At 59.4% G+C, this 26,510-nt stretch overlaps 1 protein-coding gene across 2 annotated transcripts in view; it reads right to left on the bottom strand.

Annotated features, from left to right (window-relative positions):
* WNT7B (Wnt family member 7B) overlaps positions 1-15,567 on the bottom strand; it is a 55,851-nt gene extending 40,284 nt beyond the window's left edge. Inside the window, exon 1 of one of the 2 annotated variants that reach the window (XM_073006608.1) lies at positions 15,433-15,567. In XM_073006608.1, coding sequence (XP_072862709.1) covers positions 15,433-15,503 — 71 coding nt within the window. In that variant the 5' untranslated portion in view covers positions 15,504-15,567. Of the gene's footprint in view, positions 1-10,906; positions 11,316-15,432 lie in introns of those variants that run through there. The other variant, XM_073006607.1, reaches the window with a different exon arrangement.
* Between the last annotated feature and the right edge of the window lie 10,943 nt (positions 15,568-26,510).

The following is a 26,510-nucleotide window of genomic DNA, read 5'->3' as shown; positions in this document are numbered from 1 at the left end:
TAGGACAGGTCTGGGCTCAACAGCTGGTGCCCCGTCCTCCCTGGAGGAGGGCCCAGCTCCGTGGGATGGGGGTGGGGGGGCTTGGGTCAGGGGTTTTGCCCAGCTACCCCAAGGCTGTTCTGAGTCTCAGTTTTCTCATCTGAGAGGAAGGGACAATCAGCCCTCCTTTGGCAAGTGGCAGGTGAGGCCTGGAAGGGGCCTTACACCTGTGGGGAAGGGACAGGCCCAAAGCGCTCCCCTTTCCAAGCAGGGTTCATGGTGTGTGGGGCTCTGGAACTGTTTCCCACCCTTTTCCACCCTCTCCCCACTCTGGTTCCCCTGGCTGGTCCTTGCCAGCCTGACCTTACAGATGAGGAAACTGAGGCTGAGAGAGAATAGCCAGAAGAGAGCAGTGTGGGTGGGAGCTGGGACAGTGCATCCTTAGAAGAGGCAAAGGGAGCTGGGTGGGTGGGGGGTGGGCAAGGAAGGGGCTGGGGAGAGCAGAGGGTTGACACCCCCAGGGCCCAGCTCAGGAATGAGGCCATCCCTCTGCCCCTCCCTGCCCTTCCTGGCCTCAGTTTCCCATCTGTGTAGTGAGGGGCTGAGGTGACAATCTGCGTACCTGCAGCTGTGTCCTAAAGAGGTTTGCTCGTTTGCTTGGGTTTGGGGTCCTGTGTTCAAGTTCTGCTCAGCTGCTGGCTCTTGCTGGCCTCCTGAGCCTCAGTTTGCCTGTCTGTCCAATGGGGAGAAACGCCCTGCTGGTGGGTGGGGCATCCTGCAGGCTGCCTTCCACTGCGGTCCCACCTGCCACTCTTTCCACGCCACTGCTCTGCTCAGCTCTCAGCTCACAGCGTTCCCAGGGAAGGGATCAGAGCGTCCACTTGCTCCCTCACGCCCCCGGCGGGCGGCTGCCCCCCCACCCTCCCCACATAGCTGGCATTCCTGGCCTGGCAGCCTGGGACCCCACCCTGGAGAAGAACCAGACCGCCTGGGAAAAAGCTGGCGAAGAGCTGGGGGCCCCAGGCAGGGCTGAGGCTGCTGCAGGTGGATGAGCCACAGCCAGGGGATCCATTGCACCCCTGGCCAACACAAGGAGCCCACAGCTAATGAGGTCAAGGGCAGACACTCCCAGCCACCATATCTGCTAAATCTGTGAAATGAGAGCCTCACCCACTCACTGTGATCCCCAAACCACAGGACACTGACCTCTGACTTCAGAACCTTCCAGATCTGTACCGGCACCCAGGGCCCATCACGATGCACCAGGTGCTGGCCACACTGGACTAGCTCCTCCCCATCCAGGGGCAGGCAGCTTGCCCCCTCCAGCAGCCAGGCAAGATTCCAGACCCAGCTTAGTGCCTCCTCCTCCAAGAAGTCCACTAGGATCTCTCTCCATTCTCCCCTCTCCACTCTCTACAGGATCACATCTGTACTGGGCTCCTGAGGGAGCTGTTGGGACTGAAATTCAGCCATACCCTTCCCTAGGTCTTACCCTGGCCTTTCTATTTGCTTTCCACAGTACAGATGGGGACAGAAACACCCAGAGATGCCACAGCACCTGAGACCACACAGCTAGCTGAGACCCTAGCAAGGATGGGACTCCCAGCCCCAGTCCTGGCCCTGATGCCACAGATCTGTTGGACACAGGGGCGCCTTGCAGGCCTGGGTGACTAGGATGCCAACCTGAAACCTCAGGACAGATGGGTGGGTGGACAGACAAGTGGAACAAGTTGGAGGGAGCTGGCAGGCCCCATTGGCCCATGGCCAGGATAGGAGTCTGGACACTTTGTGGCTGGGCCAGCACCTTGGCCTTCCTGGCCGCTCTGAACTTGGCTGAATGGCAAGTCTGGGGGCCGAGCCATCACTTCTCTGCAGACTGCAAGATAGGACTGAGCTCCTGGCCCTGAGACTGAGCCTCAGGCCATAGTCCTGAAGGGTCCTCCTTCTAGGAACAGATGGGAGCCACATCCAGTCCATGCCTGGGCCACACAGCGTCTCAGACAGAGGGTGAGCCGGAGCCAGGCCAGCCCCACATAGGCCATCTGCATTCTCCAAAGCAGGGGACCCATTCTGGGCCACAAGCTCCCTGTGCATAATTCCACATCCACCTCACCTTTCAAGCAGCCCACTTTTCTGGAATGCTCCCTCCAAGAATTCCTAGGCTGCCACGGCCTCCTAGCCAACTGCTCAGCTTGGATGTCTTGTGGCCCAGAGTGCCCATTTCCCCAGGGGCGGCCTCCTCCGCCTCTCATCAGCCTGGCTGAGTGAGTGTTTATGGAGCCTTCAGAACTCCAGGGGCCTTGACTGAAGTGGCCCGAGGTCCTGAGCACCATCCCTACCTTCTCCACGGTGAGCCCGCAGTTGGAGTTCATCATTCCCATTTTACAGAGGCGGCTTAGAGAGGAGCAGCATCTCGGGCCAGGCCACACAGCAATGTGGCAGTGATCTGATATCAGAGACAAGAGCAAGACCAGACCCTGTGGCTTTTCCCCCACCTTTGGGCTCTGCCTCTTCCCACCCTCCCGTCCTGTGTGCCACAGGAATCTCCACCGAGGAAGGCAGTAAGGGGAAGCCGGGCTGGGCTCTGGGCTCACAGTCAGAGCTGACTGCAAAGCCGGGCTCTTCCCAGCCTCTGAAGGTAGGGGACCAGCCCCAGCCACCTCTCCGAGGCTGCTCCAAAGCAGCGATAGACCACAGGAGGACTCCTGCAGGAGAGGGAAGCATCACACCGCACACACTGCCTGACTCCTAAAGATGCCAGAAGGAAATACAAAAGCACGATGGGGTACCAGGTGATCCCCCATACCTCCAGGAGCTGCAGCCTGGAGGGGAGCCCCCAGGCCACATGCTGGGAAGGCAGGTTCTGAGAGAGAGCAGCTGGGGATGTGCAGTCGGCAGCCCTCAGCCCAGTGCCCCTCCCCGGGTGCAGGTCCACAGCATCCCAGGCTGGCCACTTCGGGGGCTATGTCCCGCAGGTCCTCAGGCCCTGCGTCCCTGTGCACTCTGGACTACTGCAGACATGGAGTGATGAGTCCAGAGTCACTGACTCCCTATCCAGTGCTCTGTCCACAACACCAGCCTGCCTGGCATCCAGGGATCCTGGGCCTGTCACCCCCAGGAACACTCCCTGAACATCCTGAGGCTCGGGAAGGTGTGCCTGATGTGCGACTCTATCCCCAGGGCAGTGCCACCAAGGTGGGTGACAACCCTGCTGGGGCAGTGATGGGGCTGAGCAAGCGCTTCAGCCCACGGGAGTGTGGCCTCTGAAGGCCAGCCCTCCCCAGGCTGAGGGGAGCCATGGGGCACACAGGAGGAGTCCCGGGATGGATCTGCCTTCCTTAGGGGGGCGGTGTCGGCCATACCTGGAAATTCCCAGCACTTCCCCGCCAGCAGTGAAGTCATCCTGGGAAGACCTGAGTCAGGGGAGCCAGGAAGCCATCCAGCCCCCGGTCACCCACTCCCCCTTCCCACCTGTGCCGCTGGGGGCCAAGCACACCTGGGGCCACCACAGGCTCTGCCACCGCTGGGCGATGGGCCCTGACCTGGGAGTTCGTGGGGCCCCAGACCCAGAAGCAGCCATCAGACCCTCTGACAGATACGCTGGGTACCAACTGAGTGAGTGCCTGGTACTGCCCTGAGTGCTGGGGAGGAGGCAGGCAACCCTGCAACCCCAGACCTGGCCAAGCACACTGCCCTGGCACCCCTGCCACCAGACAGTCCTGCAGACTCAGTCATCCCCTCTCCTCAGCCCCGGAGTGGCCCGAGTCCTGCACCTGCGGCTGGTGGGCAGGACCAGCCTCCTCCCTGCTTCCCCATCTTCCACCTCATTGCCCAGAAGGGTCTTTCTAAAGCTCTGCCAAAGCCACTCCTCCCTGCCCTGGGGTCCCCAGACCTGAGATCACCGCCTCTGGCACCGCCCCCACCTCATCTTCCCCTGCCCCAGCCCACTCTAACCTGCTGCTCCCCACTTCTGATGCCCAGTCGCCACATCCTCTTCACAACTCCAGGCCTTTGCCCATGTCTGTCCCTTTCCCAGGAACCCACCTTCCTTCCCTCCAGCAGGTCCTTCAGGGCCAAGGTCAGAGGCTGCCTTCCTTGAGATGTCTTCCCCGGACCGCCCTCGACCAGTAGCTTAGAGCTCCTGCTGTGGGTCCCACAGGGCTTTGCGTAAACGATGCTGGAAGGGAGGGAGGCAGGGGCTTTCCTTTCCAGTCACACCTGCACACCCGGCCAGCCCTGATCACCCACCCACGGGGGCTGCCATCACTCTATGGGCATGAAGGGAAAGTTCAGGGTGGTGGTGGGGCCAGCAGGAAGGGGAGGAGGTAGAAGGAGGATCTGGGGAAGCATCCAGACCTACTACCCAGATGGGGAAACTGAGACCCAGAGAAGTGGAGAGATGCCTCAAGGTTGCCGCAAGCCCATAGCTGAGCCAGCTACAGGGCCTGGGCATCTGGGACCACACTCACGCTGACCCAACAACGCTGGCCAGGCTGGTCTCAGAGCTCCCGGCTCAGGGACCGAAGCAGGACAAGGCCCAGAACAGAAGGTCTCTGGGCTTCCCGTACCCACAGGAGAGCTGCACCTCTGGTCCCAAAGCTAACCTTGGAGGCAGCCCCTGCAACCTTGAGACCCTCGCTTGGGGCCCCGGGGACTCCTGGTCAATACACAGTTCTAAGCAACTGGAGCCATTGGTTTCTGCCTGGAGAGGACAGGCAGGAAATGGGACAGGCAACAGGGCTCACCCAAGGCTGAAAACTCGCCTTGGTAAGACACCGTGACAAGTGGCATGGACCCAACAGTCAGGAGGCCCCAGGCTCAAATCTGGGCTCAGCTGCTTGACCTGGGCAAGTGACTCTGCACCCTGACCTTGTCTTCCTCACTCCACCACCTAGCACGGCAGACAGGCCTCTCCTAGCTCCCCTTCTCTGGGAGCCCGAGGGGGACACGGATCCCCAAGCAGACCCTGGGCACTGTGCACACGTCAGTCCCACCAGGGAAGGCCTTCTCGGGGAACCCAAGTCCTCCAGAAGTGGGAATGCTTCATCCTGTGTTCCGTAAGTGGGGGTCTGCAGGGCAGGCAGTGCATTCTGGAGGACTTCCCATTGGAAGGGGCTTTGCCATCTGTCTCACCGCTTGGGACTGCACAGGCCTAAGTCTCAGCTCTGGACACCTCCTCACCCTGGCCACAGCAATACCCACTGCGTGGAGGCCAGCTGAGACACCACCAGTCCTTGTGGCCGGGCTCCCTCCCTCCAGGGGGCCTGGTCCATTCAAAGCTCCAACTGGGTGCGGAAGGCTTGGAGCAGGGATCACAGTGCAGGAGGGTTCCAGAAAGTGATGGAGGCCCATAGGGGTCATGGGGTGGGACTCCAGGGCATGCTCACTCAGGCTCTTCTCCGTTACTGCTGACACCCAGTGAGCTCCTCTGCAGGTGGGTGACTTCCTCCCAGGCCCAGCTCCGGGCACCTGCAGGCTTCACATACTAAATCTGCAAAGGCCGCTTGGGGGAGCAGGACATTAGTGTCGTCTGCACACAGCCTCAGACCCAGCCTCGTGGCAGCCCCAGCACCTCAGCTGCCACCTGCTCCAGCCTGGGGATGGAGGAAGTGTTGATGGCCCTGTGCCAAGCCTCACCTGCCACTCTACCACTGAGACTGTGGGATGGCCTCAGTGGAAAGGCCAACCACTCCACTGGCTGCTTGCACAGAGAAACTGTGAGTGCGGCTTCTCTGCCAGGCAGGGACCCTCCCCAGCATCCCCGGCCCTCACTCCTACTGTATCCGCTTGTATGCCTCTGGGGCTGGAGAACTCACTGCCTCTCTGCCAACAGCGGAACTGACCCAAGCCTCAGAGGACCTTCAGAGGATGAGAACGCCCTGGGGGAGGGGCAGGGATGGGGGAGGGGCCCCAGGCGGCCTGAGTGGGAAGACAAGGAAGGGAGGAGGGAACGCACCTGTACCCACCCCCACCCTGCCGGCCAGCCTGAGGTGAGGCCCCCAGCCCCGCGCCAGGGACGGAGGACAAATGGTGGTTTTGTCCTTGGCCAGCGGGCGGCCCGCACCACACAATGACCCTTTCATCAGGCTGAAGGAGCCCTGGGCCGGGGTTTCATCTGACAAGGGAGGGCGCCCGGCCTCCTGTCCCTTTGGGAGGGGAGCTGAGCCCCATCTGAGCTGGACCCAGGGCCGTGTAGGGCAGCAGCCTTAGGAGCCTGCTACAGCCACTCCATCTGCCCGGGATGACAGGGAGCCGTGTGAGCAGTGAGGGCTCGAGCTTCTGCTGCATGTGGCTCTCAGTTCCAGGGGCTCCGTACCCTGGCCCTGGGCTGATGGCCTGGACGCCCACAACTGAGCCCTCTACCTCATCCAACACCGCCACACCCCAGTCTGTCAGGGTGCTCTGAGAACAGAGCCTTGGTCCACACCCAAGCAGGGTCCCTGGGTTCCCCACAGGCATCCACCTGCCCTGCCAGGGTGACTCAAGGCTCCAGGTGGGTGGGAGGGGAAGGGGCGGGAGTGTGACTTGCTTGGCCATTGTCCCCAGAGGAGCTCATGGAAGTGTGTAAATGAGGGAACAATAATGTGCTGTTGGTGCCTCAAAAATCACCAACTTCATGATCATCACCTCACCTCCCATCAGCACCTCCAACCACTGGCTGGAGCCTGAGGCCCTGGGAGACCCTGATTCCTCTCCCTGTGGGACTGCATAGGCAGAACTTCCCTTCAGAAGCAGTGCTGGCACCACATGAGGAGCTGGAACTAGGAAGGCTGAACCCCTGGGCTCCAAGGTGACCTTGGGAAACAGCCTCTTCTCTGGATCCTGGCATCCCATTGATCCACCTCAGCAAGATGCTCTGAGGCTCCCTGGAGTGGAACCCCTGGTGAATGTGTTTGACAGTATTGTTCCCTCGTCTAGGGGTCTCTTTCATGTGCCTGTTTCGTCTGGCCAACTCCTATCCAACCTTCAAAACCCTGTCTGAGAGTCATCTCCTCTGGGAAGCCCTCTGAGATGTCCTAGGGGGTCCATCACTCCTTCCTGAATGAACACAGCCACTGGGCCTCCCTCTGTGCTGCCTGTGGCCAACCTCTCTATTCCTGATATCTGAGAATGGCCAGTCTCCCATGCACTGACCGCACCAGACATCAAGCTAGAGCTTCCCACAGCCATCCAGTGAGGTTTGTGCTCCCATCATCTGCACTGGAGAGGGAAGAGCTGGGCCTCGGGACACAGCCAGGCAGTGAGGGCCTTGTGGAGTCAGGATGAGGACCCAGATCTGAGTCACTATCATGCCCCTTGGCTTCACAAAGACTCAAGGGAAACCATGTTAGAAAATGGCACATTATCCTACAGGCCTCTGCACACAACTGTGGCACCCAGTGCCATCCCAGGAACTCCTGTCCTCCCTCCGCAGACAGACGGTCCACAATGCACATTCTCCCCTTTAGCCAATGGTTGGTGGGTCTCGTCCACATGATGATGAGTTCTGGGGAGTTTCCTGTGATTAGGGGGGCTCCACTTGTCCACTCCAGTGGAGGGTCCCCAGTTGAGATCTCATCAGATTTCCCAGCTCGAATTCCACATGTACTCCCTCTATGGAACGTTCTACACTTTCAAGTTCCAACTACACATGGCCTGGTCTGAGCCTTGGGGGAGGGATCACCATCCCAAGTGACCCGTGAGGAGACTGAGGCCCAGAGAGGTCCATGGACCCGCTCAGGGCACACAGCAGAGCCCCTCCCAGACCTGGATAGACGCAGACCCTCCAGGCTGGGAGTTGCCCTTCCCCCAAGGGCAACCTTAACACGCCTGAGCCAAGGGGCGCGTCCTGTCCCCACACAGGCCATGGTACCATGGGAGTGGGCCTGGTTCATCTCCTCCCCCCCGAGGGTCATGGCCACAGCACTTCTGGGACTGTGGCTGGCACCGCTGACAAAGCCAGGAAGAGGCCTGGCCTGGCAGGGCAGCGGTAAGCGCCCCCCCACTCTACCACAGCCAGGTGGTCGGTGAGTAACCGCCCCGTCACCCATGACTCACTTGGCTCCCCAGAGCGGGCGGTCACCATGAGAGGCTCCTACCGGAAGACCTGGGGGGGTCATCAGAGCCAACCCCCACATCTGGGAGAGGAAGGCTGAGACCGGAAGAGACCTGCCAGGGACAGAAGCTGAGCCTGGTCCTGGTCAAGGCCTCAGCCAGGCCCCCGTTCCAGCTGACCCAGCACCACAAGCCTTCCTCTTGGCCTGCGGTCCCCCACCTGCCCTCCCTTGGGCCCTGACTGATCCCCGCTGGCCCTGGGAGCTCCTGCACTGACAACAGAGGTCTGCACAGAGAAGGCGAGGGCTGGCCAGAGCCGCCTAGCACCGCTGCAAGTCAGCATTGTAGCAGGGGCGCAGGGCGCTTCCAGGCCAACACACCCGTCCAACCTGATCAGTGGCAGGGGCCCAGGCATGCGTCTGGGATTTGGTGTGCACAGACCACAGCCCAGGACAGGGAGCTAGGGGAGCAGCCCAGATGAAAGGAGGAGGATCAGCTGTCGGCCAGTGTCTGGGATCCCAGCAATGGGATCTGGAAAGTTCCTGAAAGTTCTCTGGAGCAGAATGAAGCCTCCACCCAGCAACCCTCCTAGCCCAGGCATCCTCAGATCCAAAGGTCAACGCCACCAAGTGTGCCTGCAGTGCTGAGGGTGGGCTGACACTGACCCCCACCTCTCACAGCTCTCCAAGGACTTGCGTGCTGGCTGCCTCCCCCAAGTACAGCCATTGGGTCGGAAACACCGAAACCAAGGTCTTCTCCCTTTGCATGCTTTCATTCAAACTGAACTGCGCAGGCCCTACTCCCACCTATGGTCAGCCTTGTGCCCACCAAACAAACGGGGCAGGGGAAACCTGAGACCCGCCCCCCTCGCTCCTGGAACATGTCTGGGTTCCTCTCTGCTTGGGGAAGGCTGGCGTCAGCATTTTCCTCCCTGTGGCGCAGGAGCTGCTGAGGGCAAGTCAGGGATGCAGCCTGCCTTCCTGTCCCCCACGACCCAGGCCAGACCCCAGCACTGGCCCAGGGATGTCTGGAAAAGCTGTTTCCTTAGGAGAATTTCTGCCAACACAGCTGGCAGTGCACACTCCAGGAACAAGCCTGGCGGCTGTAGTCATTGCAGGCCCAGATGAGGAGGACAGCCCTGAGATAAACCTGGGGTCTGCAGAGGTACACTGGGCACCACCTTGCCCCAGAGTCCCCTCACTGCTGCCTTGGCATCAACTCCCACCAGGCTTCTGGAGCCCCTGTGCACCTCCCTCTCTCCGACCCTTACCCCAACCCTCCAATCCCCCCCTTCCCTCGCCCCGCCTCCACAGGACTCCTGGTTTCCCACCCCGGACACCTCTCCATGAACACCGAACCTCAGCCAGCCGGCTCCAAAAATGATTTCCCAAGCACCAGAGCTGCCAATTCTCTAGCAAGGCTTAAGGCTGAAATGCCAGGATTCTGAGGAGGGGGAGGCTTCCTGGCCTCCAACCGCCAGAGGCTGAAATTCCAAGGCCCCCTGGTTGATGCAGTTCCTGGGAAGGACACCAGAAGCAGGACCCAGGGACCCTGGCACTTTGATAGCCTGGGTCCCCACTGCTCAGGCGGTCCCCACCCGCATGCGCCCTGCTACCCCGCCCCCCTCAGGCGATGCCTCCGCAGCCGGGGCTGCCCGCCGGGCCTGGAGCGCTCTCTGTGCCCGGACCTTGTAATTATGTCCCACAGCCCGGGAAACCGCGGGCCTCGCAGCATCTGGCTGCGGTTGCGAACTTTTGTTTCAAGATGCGCGACTATTTATAGAAGGAAAACTGGTAGGATAGTAATTTCCTAGGAGCAAGAGGAGAAATTGGCTGCGTGTTTATTAAATGGGGGTGGGGGCGCGGCGCTGTATTAGGACTGCGACCGCATGGGGGGAGGGGGTGGCGCAGGGAGCGGGAAGGCAGCGGCTGCCCCCTCTGGCCGCGTCAGGCGACCCCGGACGTGGCCCGCGTGTAAAGGAGGGGGAGGGGGAAGGGAAGAGAAGGGGAGGGAGAGCAGGCGCTGAGGTTTAATCAGTAGCATCCAGCTTAAATTCCCCCAAACGGCGGTTCCATAAATCAAACTTCTTTTTGAGTCAGAGGCCAGAGCATATGAGTCCCATTAGGAATCGAGCGAAGCCACCACTGCGCCCCCCCGGGCTCACTGGGCTGGACTCGGCCCTGCCCGGAGCTTCTCAGAGCCCAGTGGGCTCTGCCCTGCTGGACGCACACAGGAGGACCCACGCTCCGTGCTCTCCCTCGACCGAGACACCTGGGCGAACGCGGCCGCCAGCGCGCAATGCGCGTCCACCTCGCCCCTAGGTGAGGACTCGGCAGGGGCAGGGATCAGGTCACCCAGTGCGGCAGGAAGGCGCGAGAAGCCGCAGCGACTTCGGGGTGCAGTCCGGGCGCTGTCCGGTGGAGAGCGGCGTGCACGTGCGTGCCGGTGTTTGCACGAGGGAGCGGGTGTGTGCGTGCGGCTATCCCAAGTGTGGCATGGTCTTGCGCGCCGCGTGGGCTAATATGGGGAGGGGTCCTCCACTGGTCCAGGACTCTGCTGGGACTCGCAGGGAATCTCGGCGCCGCCTGCGTGCCCGCGAGCCCTCGCGCTGGGCGTGCACAGCCTGCCCTACTCCGGCAGTCGAGCCGCTCTCAGGCCATCCTTTCTTTGACCCCAGAGCCAGGACTTCTCACTGACGTCGCTGGCCGCCAAGTGCTCCACCTCGGCAGCTTACACTAGCGAGGCGACCTAAAGTCCCCCGGCTCCCGCGCGCGATGGTCACCCGTGCCCCGCCCAGGGGCCTCGCTGCCGCGTTCCCTGCCCGCCCTGTTCCGGCGCTGGAGGCCCGAGGGGAGCCCACCCGCCCACCCCGCACGCCGCCCGCGGCACTCACAGGTAGCTGCCGCTGGACAGGAGGAGAAAGATCTGCGGGCAATAGACGGAGACGAGCGCGCTGCGCGGCGACAGTAGGAGCATGGTGGGCCGGCGCGCCTGGCGGGGCTGGGCAGGCTCCACAGGCAGGGCGCCTGGGCCAGCTGAGGCCGGGGTCCCTGCGGAGCTCCCCGATGCAGGGCGGCGGCGCCAGGCGCTAGGGGCTGGGTCTCGTGGACCCGGGCGCAGTTGTCGCCCGTGCCCCGCCGCCAGGGCCGCGCATGGCGCTGGATCTGGGGCAGCGGTGGGAGCTGGGGCTGGAGTGCGGGGCGGGGACCCCGCCGGGGGCAGCGGGCGCGCCTTGGCTGCGGTCTGGACCTCCGTCCGTCTGTCGGTGCGAACCGGCTCTGTCGCTCGCACTGGCTCACGTCTCCAAGTCTCCCGAGGCGCGCAGCTGCCATTGGACGGGCCGTCCCTACATCCGCCTCCTCCCCCGGCGGGTTTTTTTAAAGGGGAGGCTGACCGGAGCGTGCGGTGGGAGCCGCCTCCAGGGCTTGCCCAAGTTGCCTTGGCTGGGACACCCGCACCCCCATCTTTAGGAAGCCACACAGCTCTGGCCTGGCTCCGGAAGGTGCACCTGGGGGCGGCTCCGCGGGGGAACTGCGCGGAGGCCTGTGCTTGGGGGCTGTGCTCAGCAACGTATGCGCGTGTGTGCATGCATGTACCTGCATGTGCCTGTGTGTGCCTGCAGGAGCATGGGCAGTCTGTGAGGACAGGTGTGTGTGCACAGATGCACTGAGTGTCCTGAGCCTCTGCCCCCGTGTGCCCTGGGTCTAGTGAGGCTGGCTGTGGGTCGCACACAGACACTGCCATGGTTAACCAAGCCCAGCCTTGAGCTGATGCTGAGACTGCAGGACCCTGCCTGGGCACCTCTTTGGAGAGGCCGCCAGTGGGAAGGCATCGCCGGCAGGTGCTGCTCTCCTCACACAGAGGCGTCCCCACTCTGGCTTCCCCATCCCGGTTGGCAGGGATGGGTTTGGGGAGAAGTAGACCGACAAGGATGTTCTCCCTCTTAGAGTTCGTTTTATTTATTTATTTATTTTTAAGCCCGGAAACACAGGTCTAGTGTCCCACCTCCTGTTGTTAGCCAATCCTGGTTCCACTTGACCATCCCTCTACATCTGAATCACAGTGCAAAGCAGGAAGATGGCAAGACAAGGGAGGGTTGGGTGGTCTGGCCCGTTGTCCTGAGGAAGAGGATTTTCTAACTTCTAGACCTGGTGTGGAGGCTCATCACCCAGGAGAAAGCAGCCACTTCCTCCACCTTCATCCCTCCCAGTACAGGGCTCTCAGGCCCCTCTGCTTCTGGCCCCAAAATCAGGGATAGGCTTGCAACAGGGCTTGTCCTAGAACTGCAGTGACTCCAGTTCCAGTGAGCAGAGGGTGTCCAGACTTCAGATGGGCTCCTCTGAGTTCTGCTTTGGCCTCCTCCAGGGCTGGAGCTGAAGGCCGCTCAGTCCAAAAAGGGCCCTGGGTGAGGAACCGTGACTCCCTGAAGCCATCAGGTTTTCAAATTGCTCCAAATCCCAGGTGCATCTGTTCTTAGGGCCGTGACCCCTAAGGGGATTGTGAGGGCTGAGTTCTGGTTCCTGCTGGTACTGGATTCCTCCAGAGGTTGTACCTGTGAGTTGCACCAGGCTTAGGGGCACATGTGTGTGATGGCTGCACGTGCCCAGGTGGCCCCCTGTGTAATGAAACACAGGCAGCATGCAGGGAAGTGATCCTGGAATATCCCCCCCATGTATATACAACCTCTGATCTTTGGTCAGAACTTTATGACCCTGAAAATCCCAACTCCTGAGATGCAGACGCCCTGGAATACACCATCTGGAGAAGTCCCCAGGGTGTCAGTCCAGGTGACATCATAGTCATTAACAATAAGAAAGATTCTCCTGGTGTCTACAGGTGTTCATTGGGACACATATCTCCACCACCCGCAGGGCAAAGGCCCCCAGGACTAACACAGGCAGCATGAAGTGAAGGGGGTGTTGTGACCCTATATCTTGGATGAAGAAAGGGAGGCTGAGGTTAAAGGGCTCACTCAAGGCCACAGGCTAGGAGTGACAAGAGGACAGAACAGACAGCCCATTGGTCCCAGACTCCCAAACCTCCTCCTTAATGTAATGGGCTTCCAGGTCATTTAACCCCTCAGGATACACCTGGGCCCAGCTTCCCCCTTCGACCACTGCGTGTAGCCAAGATGGCTCGCCAAGAAAACGGGCCCTTCTCTCCAATCCTGGGAGCAGGGGCTGAGACTCAAGGGAGGGATTGGCTCTCCTTCCCTTAGCAGATCCCAGGGTAGACCTCTGGCTTTCCTGCTTACCATTCCACAGGGTGTTGGGAGGTCACATTGTGGAAATCCTGGAGGTGAGGAGTGTGTGTTTTAGATTGGCACACCAGGGGGAGGAGTTTCCCCTCCAGGGGTCCTGGGTGGGACCTGAGGGCAGAGCCAGGGCCACACAGAAGGAAGCTCAGCCACTGCCTGGCTCTTACCCCACCCCCAGAGGGAGGCTGACACAGGTGCCTGGGGCTCAGGCTGGGCTACAGGGAGGCCCGGCGGGCTCTTGCTCACTCAGACCTCTCTCAGACACTGGCCACCATCCTGTTCAGGATGGCCAGAGCTGCAATCCCTGTTTACAGAAGGGACCAGGAGGCTTGGGAAGGGCACACAAACCTCAAGCCCTGGAAGCAGCCCCGGGAGCGGGGCTGGGGTGGACCCTCGGCTCCTGCTGCTGCCTAAGGGGGTTCCTAGAGCTCTTCCCACCGGCTCACTCGTGGGAGGAAGGGCTGCTTTCTGATGACTGATTCAGAAGAATGGACAGTAGGAAAAGCGGCCTGCAGGGGGGGGGGGGAGGGGCGGGGGCCACAACCAACTGCAGTTCCAGCTCTGTCACTGAATCCTGAGGACAGTGACTTAGGTCCTGTGCCCAGTTTCCTAATCCTTGAAGCCGAGAGAGTAAAAGCGCCTAACCCTAGGGGTGCCAGGAGGGGAAAGGCCCCAGCGCTGAGAATCAGGCTGCAGGGACAAAGCCTCATTAAGGGTTGCCATCACTTTGAGGGGCCCAGCGGGAGTCATTGCAGGACTGCTGGAGATGCAGGAAAAGAGCAGCCTGCCCACTCCACCCCCAGCCCAGCAGGCTCAATGCCCCGCACCCCTCACCTCCATAAACAAACACCCTGGGACACAGCCTACCCACAGACCTATGATAACTGGGGCTACCGGCTACCGGCAGCCGCAGGCACGCCCGCCCAGACCTGCAGGGCTCAGGCTAGGACGGGGGCTTCCATTCCTGCCTCTGAGGCCACTGGCTTTAGTCTCTGCAGGCCTTGGGCCTCAGTTTCTCCACCTGTGAAATGGCGGAGTAGAGATGGGATGGAGGGTGATGGAGAGACGATTTCCAGCGCCTTCTTCCACCTCTCCGCCTGGTAGCCCGCGTCTCCCCGCAGTGGTACCGGGACCTGCCCTTCCCGCGGGTCTGTTCACCGCCTTGCCGGTGGCCTGGACGGGGCTTGCCTCGGGGCAGCGGGCGGCGCACAGTAGGCGCGCAGGGTGCGGCGGGGCGCGGGTCCCCGCAGGTGCGAGGAGCGCGGGGCAGGCAACTGGCGGTGGGCGCCCCTGGCGAGGTGCACCGCACCCCCTCTCCGTCATGCCGTTTCTCCACCCCCACTTCGAGCGAGGCCGAGACAGATTCTGTCTAAAGGAGATCGCGGCTCAACAGGTAAGGACTCGGCTGGGTTCAGGAATGTGGAAATACGACTCGGAGCAGCTACCGCAGAGAGCAGCTATCGCGGCTCGCCGGGCGCCCGCCCGCCGGGCCGCGCCAGGGGGAGCGCGGCGAGAGGGGGCCGGGCCCAGGGCCCAGGGCCCCGGGCGGGCGGGGCGCGGGCCCCGGACCGAGGCCGAGGCGGCCCGGCAGGCCCCACGGCCCATCCCGAGCCAGCCGGACGAGTTGTCAAGGTAATTTCAACACGTCTGGGTGATGGATAGAGACTAAGGGCCGCGGCGGGTGCCCCGGCCTGCGCGCTCGCGGCCGGGTGCGCGCCCCCCCCGCCCCCCCGGGCCTCCCCGGGCGCCGGATGCCCCCCGACCCCGCCCCGGCGCACCCTCCAGGCGGCGAGCGCTCGGCCCGGGCTCGGCGCCCAGCGCAGCCCGGGGGAGGGAAGGCGCGTCCCACCCCCGGGGCCTGGAGCCCAAACAGGTGAAAGTACGCGCCGGGCACGCTCGCCGCTACCCGCGAGCCCGGCCGGGCCGCCCGCGCGCCCCGCTCTCTCTCCTCCCGCTCTGGGCTCAGCGCCCCTCGGGAGCTCAGGGGGCTGGGCTGCGTCTCTGCTGGCGTGGGGCGAGAGTCTGACACACGGGCCAGCCCCGGAGCCCAGAGAACTGCCGCGGCCCCCTCCCGTCCCCACGTCCCCGTGGGGACGCCCTGGAGGCAGCCCCTGCGTGCTGTCTTGGCCCCCGGCTGCCGCCCCCGCCCACGGGATACTCACCCGAGCTTCACGTACAGGACGCCAAAGCAGAGAAACACATAGAAAATCCACTTGCGAAAGTTTCTGTGCATGATCCAGGGAGGGGGGCTGCGCCATAGACAGCGGCGGCCGGAGGGGACGCGCGGGCCCGGCAGGGCCGGGCAGGGGCCAAGGGGCTGCGGGCAGAGCGCGCTCAGCCGGCGCTGCGGCTCGGGCGGCCGGCGACGCGCGGGCACTCGGCGCGCGCTGCCACCATGGTGAGCCCGGGATGCCGCCGCCGCCGCGTGCACCCGGGGAAATGACCCAGGCTGGGGGCCGCGACCTCGAAGCCCGGTTGAGCGACCGTGGGCCTCTGCAAGCGCGGGCCGGGGGCCCGGGCGCGGCTGGCGGGCGGGTGCAGTCTCCACTGGGTGCAGCCGCCTGAGGCCGTGCGCGCCTCGCCGAGCGCAGCGGCGGCCAATGTGTCCGCACTTGTCGGCCTCCCCAGGTGACTCGCGGCCCCGGCAAGCGAGCCGCGAGCGAGCGAGCGCGCCCCAGGTAGGAGGATCCGCCTCCCGCCCGCCCTCCTCGCTCGCAGCGCTCTCTCTCCCTCGCTCCCTGGCTCTCCCCTCCCTTTTCTCCTCCCTCCCCCGTGACACACAAACGCATCTACCCCCTGGGCCCCCCCTCCCCAGGCCAGCTCCCTTCCGATTGCCCTCCGGGGACTGGGCGGGGAAAGCGGGCTTGGGTGACGGGTGGTGGGGGTGTGGGGAGGGTGCGGCTCTGAAGAGACACCTGCGCTCCTCCGCGCACGCGGGGGTAGGGGCGGGGGTACAGGTAGGGGCGGGAAACGACCGGTACAGGTCGCAGTGGCCACTTGGCTTCCAGTTTCCGGTGAGGGAGGGAGAGACCACCCACTCCCATTGCCTCTCCGAGTGCACTTTCCAGACCCCCAAAAATTATCCACATCAATGGGATACTCTGGGGCCATACTCTTAGTCCAGGCAACGCTGCCACTCCAGCAAACCTCAATGGGAGATTCCCACAACCTCAGGTCCCAGCACTGCTGCCACCTGCGCTAGTCCAGCTTTGGGACCTGAACGATGACAGACAGGCTAGCCTGGCCACATGCCGGGAGATGGCATGCGTGACCTCCTGCAGAACCCATTGGCCAAGCACCGTGATGGAGGCCTGTGGAAGGAGGCTGAGGGGCTTCCCGGGCACTGGGGGAGGCTACTGGCCCCCAGAGTCCCTGCCCCTGAGCCACGGTTTTCGTGGCCTCCTCTGCAGCGCCCAGCTGTGTTCAGATTCCCTGAGGAGAGCCCGAAGTCACATTGACTCGGTGCCTCGCACACCCAGAGCCCATCTAGCCTGATTCAGCCCGGGGCGAACGAGCGCCAGAGTCCCGCAGACCGTGCTGCGCCAAGCCTGGTCTTCCCTCAGGGGGCAGGACCCAGACCCACGACCAGATCGCTGTCCAGGCCAGGCTCCCCGCCTGCTCTGTGATTTCTTTGCCCTGGATGGCTCCCGGTGCTGCAGGCAGACGGGACAGGGAAGAGCTCAGTCCCCGAGGACCAGCAGGGACAGAGGCCACCAAGGGGGAGAGTCTGTGTGTGCATCCGGCTGCCCTCTCCCACCTGGCCAAGCCTGGGTAGGGACCTCCAGCTCAGAGCCTGCCTCCCCTGCCCCTCCCGCAGTCCCGCCAGACGCCCTGCCTCTGATCCCTTCTTAATCCCTCCAAATCCCTGAACCTTTGCCACGACCCCGATGCAGGTCATTCCTGGGCCCCCGGATCTGAGGCCCCCGGTGCCGCGGAGCCCCGTGCACCGATGGGGAGGGTTCCCAGATAAAGGGCGTACATTGGCGATCAGCACAGACAGGGGAACCGAGGCACAGGAATAAGTGAAATGGCAATAGCAGCTCCACCCGCTGGGTGACCCCTGCTCCCCGGAGCCCCACTGTAGGGCAGCCACCCCCATTTCACGGCCTGGAAGCTGGACGCGGGGAGCAGGAGAGTCTGGCCTGGCTCTCGCAGCCAGTGACCGGCGCGGGCGCAGCTCGGGCGCGGGCGGATGCTGCCACCCGGCGGCGGCACTGAGGGCTCTCGGACGCAGGCGCGCAGGGGCTGGAGGTGGCGGGCGGCGGAGCCACGCCGGGCCCCCGGCCACGAGGCGGGCAGGAACCCCATCCCCTCCCGGAGCCCGGGACTCCTGTCCCCACTGCCGCCAGCCTCGGTCTCGGCGTCCGTTAATGGGGCGGATCGCCAGGAGCTGTCGGGCTGTGGCGGAGCTGGAACCACAAGAACTGCACCGGCGGCCTCCCTGCTGCGGGTCTGGGCGCTCGACCCCCGACCGGGCCGCGCCGACCCCCACCGGATCTGCTTCCAGCCCGAGGTGGGGACGGCTCTGGGACCGGCCGGGCGGGGTTCATCCGGGAGAGGAGGGGGTGACGGTGGGCGGGCAGGATGCCCGGGTTCGTTCGCCGCCTCGGCTGCGTCTCAGTGCCTCGGTTTCCCCGGGAGGGAGAGCGGGAGGCGGAGCTGCGCCTCGGAGCGCAGAGGGACCGCGGCGTGGTGCTGCCCCCTGCCGGCCGCGAGGAGACTGAGCGGGGTCCCGGCTGCTCGCGACTCCGGCAAGTCGCTCCCACCACCGGGTCCGGTTTCTCCGGGTGGTCTCCGAGGGTCTTTGAATGACTCCAAGGTTGGGGAAATGTGGGGTGGGAGGTGCTCACAGCCCACGCACGCACAGCACACATACTCCACACCACATACACAACACACAAACATACACCACACACAAACACAACATACACCACACACAACACACGCACACGCACAATAGCACACACAACACACACACGCACGCACACAACACACAACACACACAACACACACGCACGCACACAACACACAACACACAACACACACAACACACACACGCACACACAACACACACCACACCACACAAAAACACACAACACACATAACACATACACGCGCACACACAACACAAAACACACAACACACAAAAACACACACCACACACACCACACACATGCCCATACACACCACACACACCATACACAAACACATCACACAACACACAAGCATACAGCACACAGAAACACAACACACACCACACACAAACACACCACACACAACCACACACATGCACACACACCACACACATCACACAACACACAAACACACCACACACCTAACACACATGCACACACCCCACACACCACATACACCACACACAAACACACACCCCACACACCACACACAAGCACACACACACCACACAAACACACAACACAAACCACAAACAACACACACATAATACAAACATACACCACACACAAACACAACATACACCACACACGCCACACACAAACAACACACACCACACCACACACACCACACACATCACACACTACACACAACACACAAAAAACAACACACAACACACACCATACAGATACACCACACATACACAACACAAACACACACAACACACCACACACACGCACACACAACAAACACAATACACAAACATACCCCACACACAACACACACGACACATACACAACACACATACAACACACACAAACACAACACACAACACACATAACAGAAGCATACACCACACAACACACAACAACACACATAACACAGAAACACAGCACACACAACACACAGATCACACACCACACACAAACAACACACACCACACACACCACATGCAACACACACAACACACATAACACACACAACACAGAAACATACACCACACAACACACACACCACAGAAGCACCACACATACCACACACATAGCACACACCAGAAACCACACAAACACAACACACTCCACACAGATCACACAAACACAACACACAACACACCGCACACTACACACAGAGCACACACACACAACACACACAACACCAAACACAACACACAGCCACCACATGACACACACACAATACACACAACCCATACAAAACACAATATACACAACACACATACACCACAGGCAAACACAACACACACCACACACACGCCACACAAACACAACACACAACACACAAAACAACACATACCACACCACACACACAACACAACACACAACACACATTAGACACAACACACACACACCACACCACACACACAAGCACACACCACCAAGCCACCACACAACAGGCATACAACACATACACAACACAATACATACCCAACACACAACACACACCAACACACAACACACAAACAACACAACACATACCACACAGCCACCACACAACACATACACCACACACAGCACACACAAACAATACAATACACACCACACACACAACACAAAACACACCATACACACAACACACACAATACACACATGCAATGTGATACGCACAACACACCATGCACACACACCGCACACACACTACACACCACACACTACACACCACACACATCAAACACATCACAAACACAGAAAACACACAACTCACACAACAAACATAACACATCACACACACATTAGACATAACATGTAATCACACCACACCACACACACAACACACATAACACACCACACACAACACATACACAACACACACATACCATACAGACACACCACACATACACAACACAAATACACAACACAACTCACACACAATACACAACACATGAACACCACACACACAACACAACACACACATGCCACATTCATACACCATGCACCCATACCACACCACACACACACCACACACAGGCAGCAGGAATCCCCAGGGCAACAGGGCGGCTGTGCCTGAGCCTCCATCCAGCTGGAGCTCTGAAGGCTGGTCCCAGGCCTCTGAGGTCTGTGTGACCACAGGCACGCAGGTCCACTGTCCCCCTATGTGGGATCATGGCTCTGATCATCTCGAACGTGAGGGTGGCCAGGATCCAGGCCCAAGGGCCCCCACGCCTGTTGTGGGTAGGGGGTGATTGAGTGAGGGGAGGTGGAGCCTGTGCTTCTGCTGGGAGTGGAAGTGTCTCTGGTTCCCAGTCAGCACCGAGACCCACCAAGGCCTGATGTCTCCAAAGTCAGGACAACCTGGGGCCCCGGATGGTCACCTTTGGGCTCCTTGGAACTCAGCTCCTTCTTACCTGTGTGTACTGTGTGTTTCTGTGTTGTGTGTGGTGTCATGTGTGGTGTGTGTTGCTTGTGTGGTGTGTGTGGTGTGTTTGTGTGTTGTGTGTTGTATGTTTGTGTGTTGTGTGTGGGGTGTGTGTGTGCATATGTGTGTTGTGTGTTGTTTGTTGTGTTTGTGTGGTGTGTTTGTGGTGTGTGTGTGCTGTAAGTTTGTGTGCTGTGTATGTGTTGTGTGTAGTGTGTGTGCATGTGTGTGATGTGTGTGGGGGAGTGTGTTTGTGTGTGGTATGTGTTGTGTGTGATGTATGTTTGTGTGTGACTGCAGGTAGAAGTGTCAATGTCCCCAGCCCTGGCATAGTAATCATGAGTCCACACCCCATGGGGTTCTTCCAACGGGGGAATGAGTTAACTCAGAAATGATTGACCTGGCCGGGCGCGGTGGCTCACGCCTGTAATCCCAGCACTTTGGGAAGCCCAGGCGGGCAGATCACCTGAGATCGGGAGTTCAAGACCAGCCTCACCAACATGGTCTTTAGTAGAGACCAGTCTCTACTAAAAATACAAGATTAGCTGGGCATGGTGGAACATGCCTGTAATCACAGCTACTTGGGAGTCTGAGGCAGGAGAATCCCTTGAACCTGGGAGGCAGAGGTTGCAGTGAGCTGAGATGGCACCACTGTGCTCCAGCCTGGGCAACAAGAGCAAAACTCCGTCTCAAAAAAAAAAAAAAAAAAAAAAAAACGATTAACCTAAAAACGAGTACAGTGCCCAGCGCACACGGGCATTCAATCAGTTTTCTATGTCCTGACCCTACAGGCCTGTGCCAGGCAGAGCGTAGGGTTTGGCCCAGCAGGACAAGCCAGGTGCCGGATCCCATTGCCAGACCACCTCCCTCCGCCAGTCCCACAGTTCCCAGAGAGGGCTGAGAGGAGCTGACTGTGGGGTGGCCCTAAGCAGGACCAGTCCCTAATTTCACGGGGCGCTGGGGCAGGCATCCATGTGCCCTGCCCAGGTCTCCTTGAAGTACAGAGTGTAGGGGAGGAGCCCACCACACCTCCCTCTGCTAGGCCCATAGTGGACTCACGGGCGCCCCGGGGCCTCTTTCTTTTCTCTGGAAAGCAAGGACTCCAGCCAGATTCTCTCCTCTCTCTCTCTCTTCCTTTTTTTTTTTTTTTTTTTTTTTTTTTTTTTTTTTTTTTTTTTGACGGAGTCTCGCTCTGTCGCCCAGGCTGGAGTGCTGTGGTGCAACCTCGGCTCACTGCAAGCTCCGCCTCCCGGGTTCACGCCATTCTCCCGCCTCAGCCTCCCAAGCAGCTGGGACTACAGGCGCCTGCCACCACGCCCGGCTAATTTTTTGTGTGTTTTTAGTAGAGACAGAGTTTCACCGTGTTAACCAGGATGGTCTTGATCTCCTGACCTCGTGATCCTTCTGTCTCAGCCTCCCAAAGTGCTAGGATTACAGGCGTGAGCCACCGCACCCAGCTCCGGACTCTCATTTTAAACAGCTGCCTCTATGGGGTCTGCCTTCTCCGAACATGGAGGGTTTCTGGAGGAGGTGACTTGCAAGAAGCTGAGATCCGGAAGAGCATGGCCCCTGTGGGGAGAGGCGAGTTCTGCGTGGCTGGAGTGGAGGTAGAGCCTTGATTGCCCACCCAAGGATCCTGGGCTGGACCTTGAGCACGGTGTGAGCCATGAACTGATTCCATACAGGGGAGCAACGGGGTCAGGCCCATGACACCACATTGGCCATTGGCCAGGGCCCTCATCTGTCTTTTCTGGGCTAGACGCCTCAAGGTCAGTGCCACTTCTGACTTAGCCCCACATTCCCAGCATCTAGAACAGAGGTGAGGGTTTGGTGAGAGTAAAAGATGGATGGAAGGATGGATGAATATGTGTAATACTGGGAGGATGGATGGATGTTTAATACAGGATGGATGGAGGGATGGATGGATGGATGGTTGGACAGATGGACGTCTAATACAGGATGAATGGATGGATGGATGGATGGATGGATGTTTAATACAGGATGGATGGAGGGAGGGATGGATGGATAACACAGGATGGATGGATGGACGGATGGATGTTTAATACAGGATGGATGTAGGGAGGAGACAGCACACCCCCCTACCCTCACTCTGCTCGGCGTGGACGAGTGTGGGCTGTAATGATGGAATCAGGTCTAGGTGTGGTTTGCCTGAGATGTTTCCAGTTTTAGCATTGAAAGTTCCACATCTCAGAAACCCCTCAGTACTGGGAGAACAGCGATGGTTAGGCACCCTAGATCTAAGATTATGAAAGGAAAGATGACTTCATCTTTAGTATTTTCCTGGGTACAGATAGTTTCTCTGGTGCCCTGTCAAGGGGCTTCTGTACTGGTCACACTGGGATGTGTTTTGTGTGGGAACGGGACAATTAAAAGTGATTTAAATAATAATAACAGCTCCTATTTAGTGAACAGCTGCTGTGCCAGGCCTGTCCCCGCTGCTGGATCCCCCTGAGTCCTTGTGAGCTTGCAAAGCAGGACCCGTCCGTACCCTCGTGCTCTGGGTTCATTTGTCCTCCCACTGGACAGGCATTCCTGAGCGCTCATGATGTTCCAGTCTGGAGTGAGGTCCTGGGATGTGGAGAGAACATGTCCCCGCCTTTGGGGGCTGGCAGGCTGGAGGGCGAAGTAAGGACACAGAGGTCACTAGAGCCTGGGACCCGAGCCCAGCACTCACACCGGTGAGTGCATATGTAACCCAGCCTCCTCCCCAGGAGCTGCCTGCAGGGTGTGTTTGTGTCACTGTCACCGGAGTTGGAAGCTTGATTCCTCCACTCCAAAGCCTCATCCCAGTTTCTCAAGATGGAATTCCTCATCCTTTCTACCTCCCACACCAAATCCACTCACAAGGCCTTTGACCCTCATTCCAAAACGGATCGTGCTCCTACCCTCCCACCTCCACCACTGCTACCTACTCGTCTGAGTCCACCCAGAAGATGAAATAGGCCCCAATTGCTCCTCTGCTTCCTCTCCTGACCTTCTGCAGTGCATCTTCCAGCCGGCAGCCGGAGGAGTGTTCCATAAATGCAAGCCAAATCAGGCCACTTCTCCTGCTTAAACCTTCTATGGCTCCCCATTGCCCTCTGAATAAAATCAAAGTCCTGATCTGGCCTGCAGCCTGGCATCTTCCGGCCCCCGCCTGTCCCCCAGCCTCATCATGTAAATGAGCCCGCTTCTTCTCTCCTCTCATTCTCCATGTTGTTCCTTCTGTTACTTGAACGAGTCCAGGGTGGTTCCTGCCCCAGGACTTCTGTATGTGCTCTCCCTTCTAGCACAGGGCTCTTCCCCTGGTTTTATGTGGCCTCAGCTTAAATATCCCACGTCAGAGGGGGCCCACACTCCTCCCTACAAACACGCTCTCTGATATTTGCTACCATAACACTTGCTGCTCCCTTTGTGACACTGAGGACACTATGTCATTATTTTTTCCTGTCTGTCTCCCACCAGTACATGAGCTCCACAGGGGGCATAGCAACACCTGCTTTGGTTACTGCTCTATCCCCAAGACATAAGACAGAACCTGGCATATAGTCAGTACTCAGTGAAGCAATGAATGAATTAATGAATGAATGTATGAATGAATGAATGAATGAATGAACGATTTTCTAGGAAGCAGCTGGCATACATAACCAGCATTGTTATAAGCTGGAGAGGGCAGAGACCTGACCTGGACTTTTTTGAACTTCACTTTGAGCCCAACCCAGCATCTCCAGTGTCACCCCATCCTTGCTGCCCTGCCCCAGCTACCTTCTTGCATCTTATGACTGGTATGACTGACAGGCATTTCCTGAACCCCAGCAACTCCTGCTTAGGTGACACTGGGCATATGTTGGTTCCTCTAGGTAAAGAGCAGGTGCTTGTTTGTTGGACCTGGCACAGTCTTGTGAAATAGTGCTACTGGACTCATTGTGCAGATGAGGAAACTGAAGTAGAGAAGGAAGTGCTTGAAGTCACACAGCTGGTGGAGCTGGGATTTGAGCCCATGCTTGTCAGGCTCAGAGCTTGAGCTCCTTCCACTACGTGGCCCGCCTCCTGGAATGGGGACTATGGGGTAAAGTGTTCACAATCTGCTGCTAGGACCGCCAGTCCTATGGCAAGAGGACATGAGGCCATAAGGAGCTCATGACGTCACTGGGCACACTCCAGCGGGACCAAGGCAGGTGCAGGGGGCCTGGAAGGGAATCAAGGTATGGTGGACAGAATCCTAAACCACCCCAAGATGTCATGTCCTAGTCCCAGGACCATGAGTATGAACAGACGTCACACCCATGGTTTTGTTATGGTCCGTGGCAAAAGATGTAATGAAGGTTGCTGATCAGTTGCTGTGATGGTTAAGTGTCAACTTGATTGGATTGAAGGATGCGAAGTATTCTTTCTGGGTGTTGCCAGAGGAGATTAACATTTGAGTCAGTGGACAGAGGGGAGCACCCACCCTCAGGAAGACCCACCCACACTGTGGGTGGATACCATCCAATGGGCTGCCAGTGCAGCTAGAAAAAGCAGACATAAGAAAGGGGAAGAAGCTGACTTGCTGAGTCTTCCAGCCTTCATCTATCTCCCATGCTGGATGCTTCCTGGCCTTGAAGATCAGACTCCACGTTCTTCGGCCGTTGGACTCTTGAACGCACACAAGCAGTTTTCCAGGGGCTCCCGGGGTGGAGACTGAAGGCTGCACCCCGGTTTGAGGTTTGGAGACTCGGACTGACCCACCACTGGCTTTCTTGCTCCTTAGCTTGCAGACGGCCTATCGTGGGGTTTCACCTTGTGATCATCTGACTCAATCCTCCTTAATAAGCTACCTTTCATATATACATGTATCCTCCTAGTTCTGTCCCTCTAGAGAACCCCGACTAATACAGTTGCCTTTGAGTTCGTCAAAAAGAGATTTTTCCCAGTTAGCTTGGCCCCACAACGCAAGCCCTTTCCAGGCGCAGTTTTTACTGACTTGTGACCAAAGGGCCATTCAGAGTGCTGTGAAGCATGAGAAGCCCTGCCATCACTGGCTTCGGAGATGGAGGGGCCTCGAGGTGAGGAATGCAGGAGCTCTCTGAGCTGAGAGTGGCCCCTGGCTGACAGCTGACCAGGAAATGGGCACCTCAGTCCTACAGCCACAAGGAACTGAATTCTACCAACAGCCCAAATGAGCTTGGAAGAAGATCCCTCCCAAAGCCTCCAGATAAGATCCAGCCTTGGGAGACCCTGAGCAGTGCAGGCATCCACGCCAGGCTGGAGTTTTTAAGTACAGAACTGTGAGCTCGTAAATAGATGTGGTTGTAAGCCGCTCAGTTTGTAGTAATATATACACACTGTAAAACAAGCACAGGAGGGCTTGGCCGTGTGGCGATGGGGAGCAGAAGTTGAAATGATGGAGCCCTGTAAGCAATGGCTCCTGGGGGCCCAGCAGGTCATGGAGCAGAGGAAAGGGGGAGGCAGGGGCACACAGACAGCCAGAGTGCCAGGCTAAGGAGCAGGACATTATTTATGGTCACTGGGAAGTTACTGAAGATTTTGAAAGAGGGGGGCACCAGAGGTGGACCCTGGATGGGGTGTCCCCAGCTTGCCTGACCAGCCAATTCTTGGCATCACCCCAGGCCCATTTCTCTGAAATATCTCAGGGAAAGGGCTAGGAATATGAATTTTTTTTTTTTTTTTTTTTTTTTTTTTTTTTGAGACGGAGTCTCGCGCTGTCGCCCAGGCTGGAGTGCAGTGGCCGGATCTCAGCTCACTGCAAGCTCCACCTCCCAGGTTTGCGCCATTCTCCTGCCTCAGCCTACCGAGTAGTTGGGACTACAGGCGCCCGCCACCTCGCCCGGCTATTTTTTTGTACTTTTTTAGTAGAGACGGGGTTTCACTGTGTTAGCCAGGATGGTCTCGATCTCCTGACCTCGTGATCTGCCCGTCTCGGCCTCCCAAAGTGCTGGGATTACAGGCTTGAGCCACT

Source organism: Chlorocebus sabaeus, chromosome 19, assembly GCF_047675955.1.
Source record: "Chlorocebus sabaeus isolate Y175 chromosome 19, mChlSab1.0.hap1, whole genome shotgun sequence".
NCBI lineage: Eukaryota > Metazoa > Chordata > Mammalia > Primates > Cercopithecidae > Chlorocebus > Chlorocebus sabaeus.
This window is presented reverse-complemented; position numbering and strand designations above follow the sequence as displayed.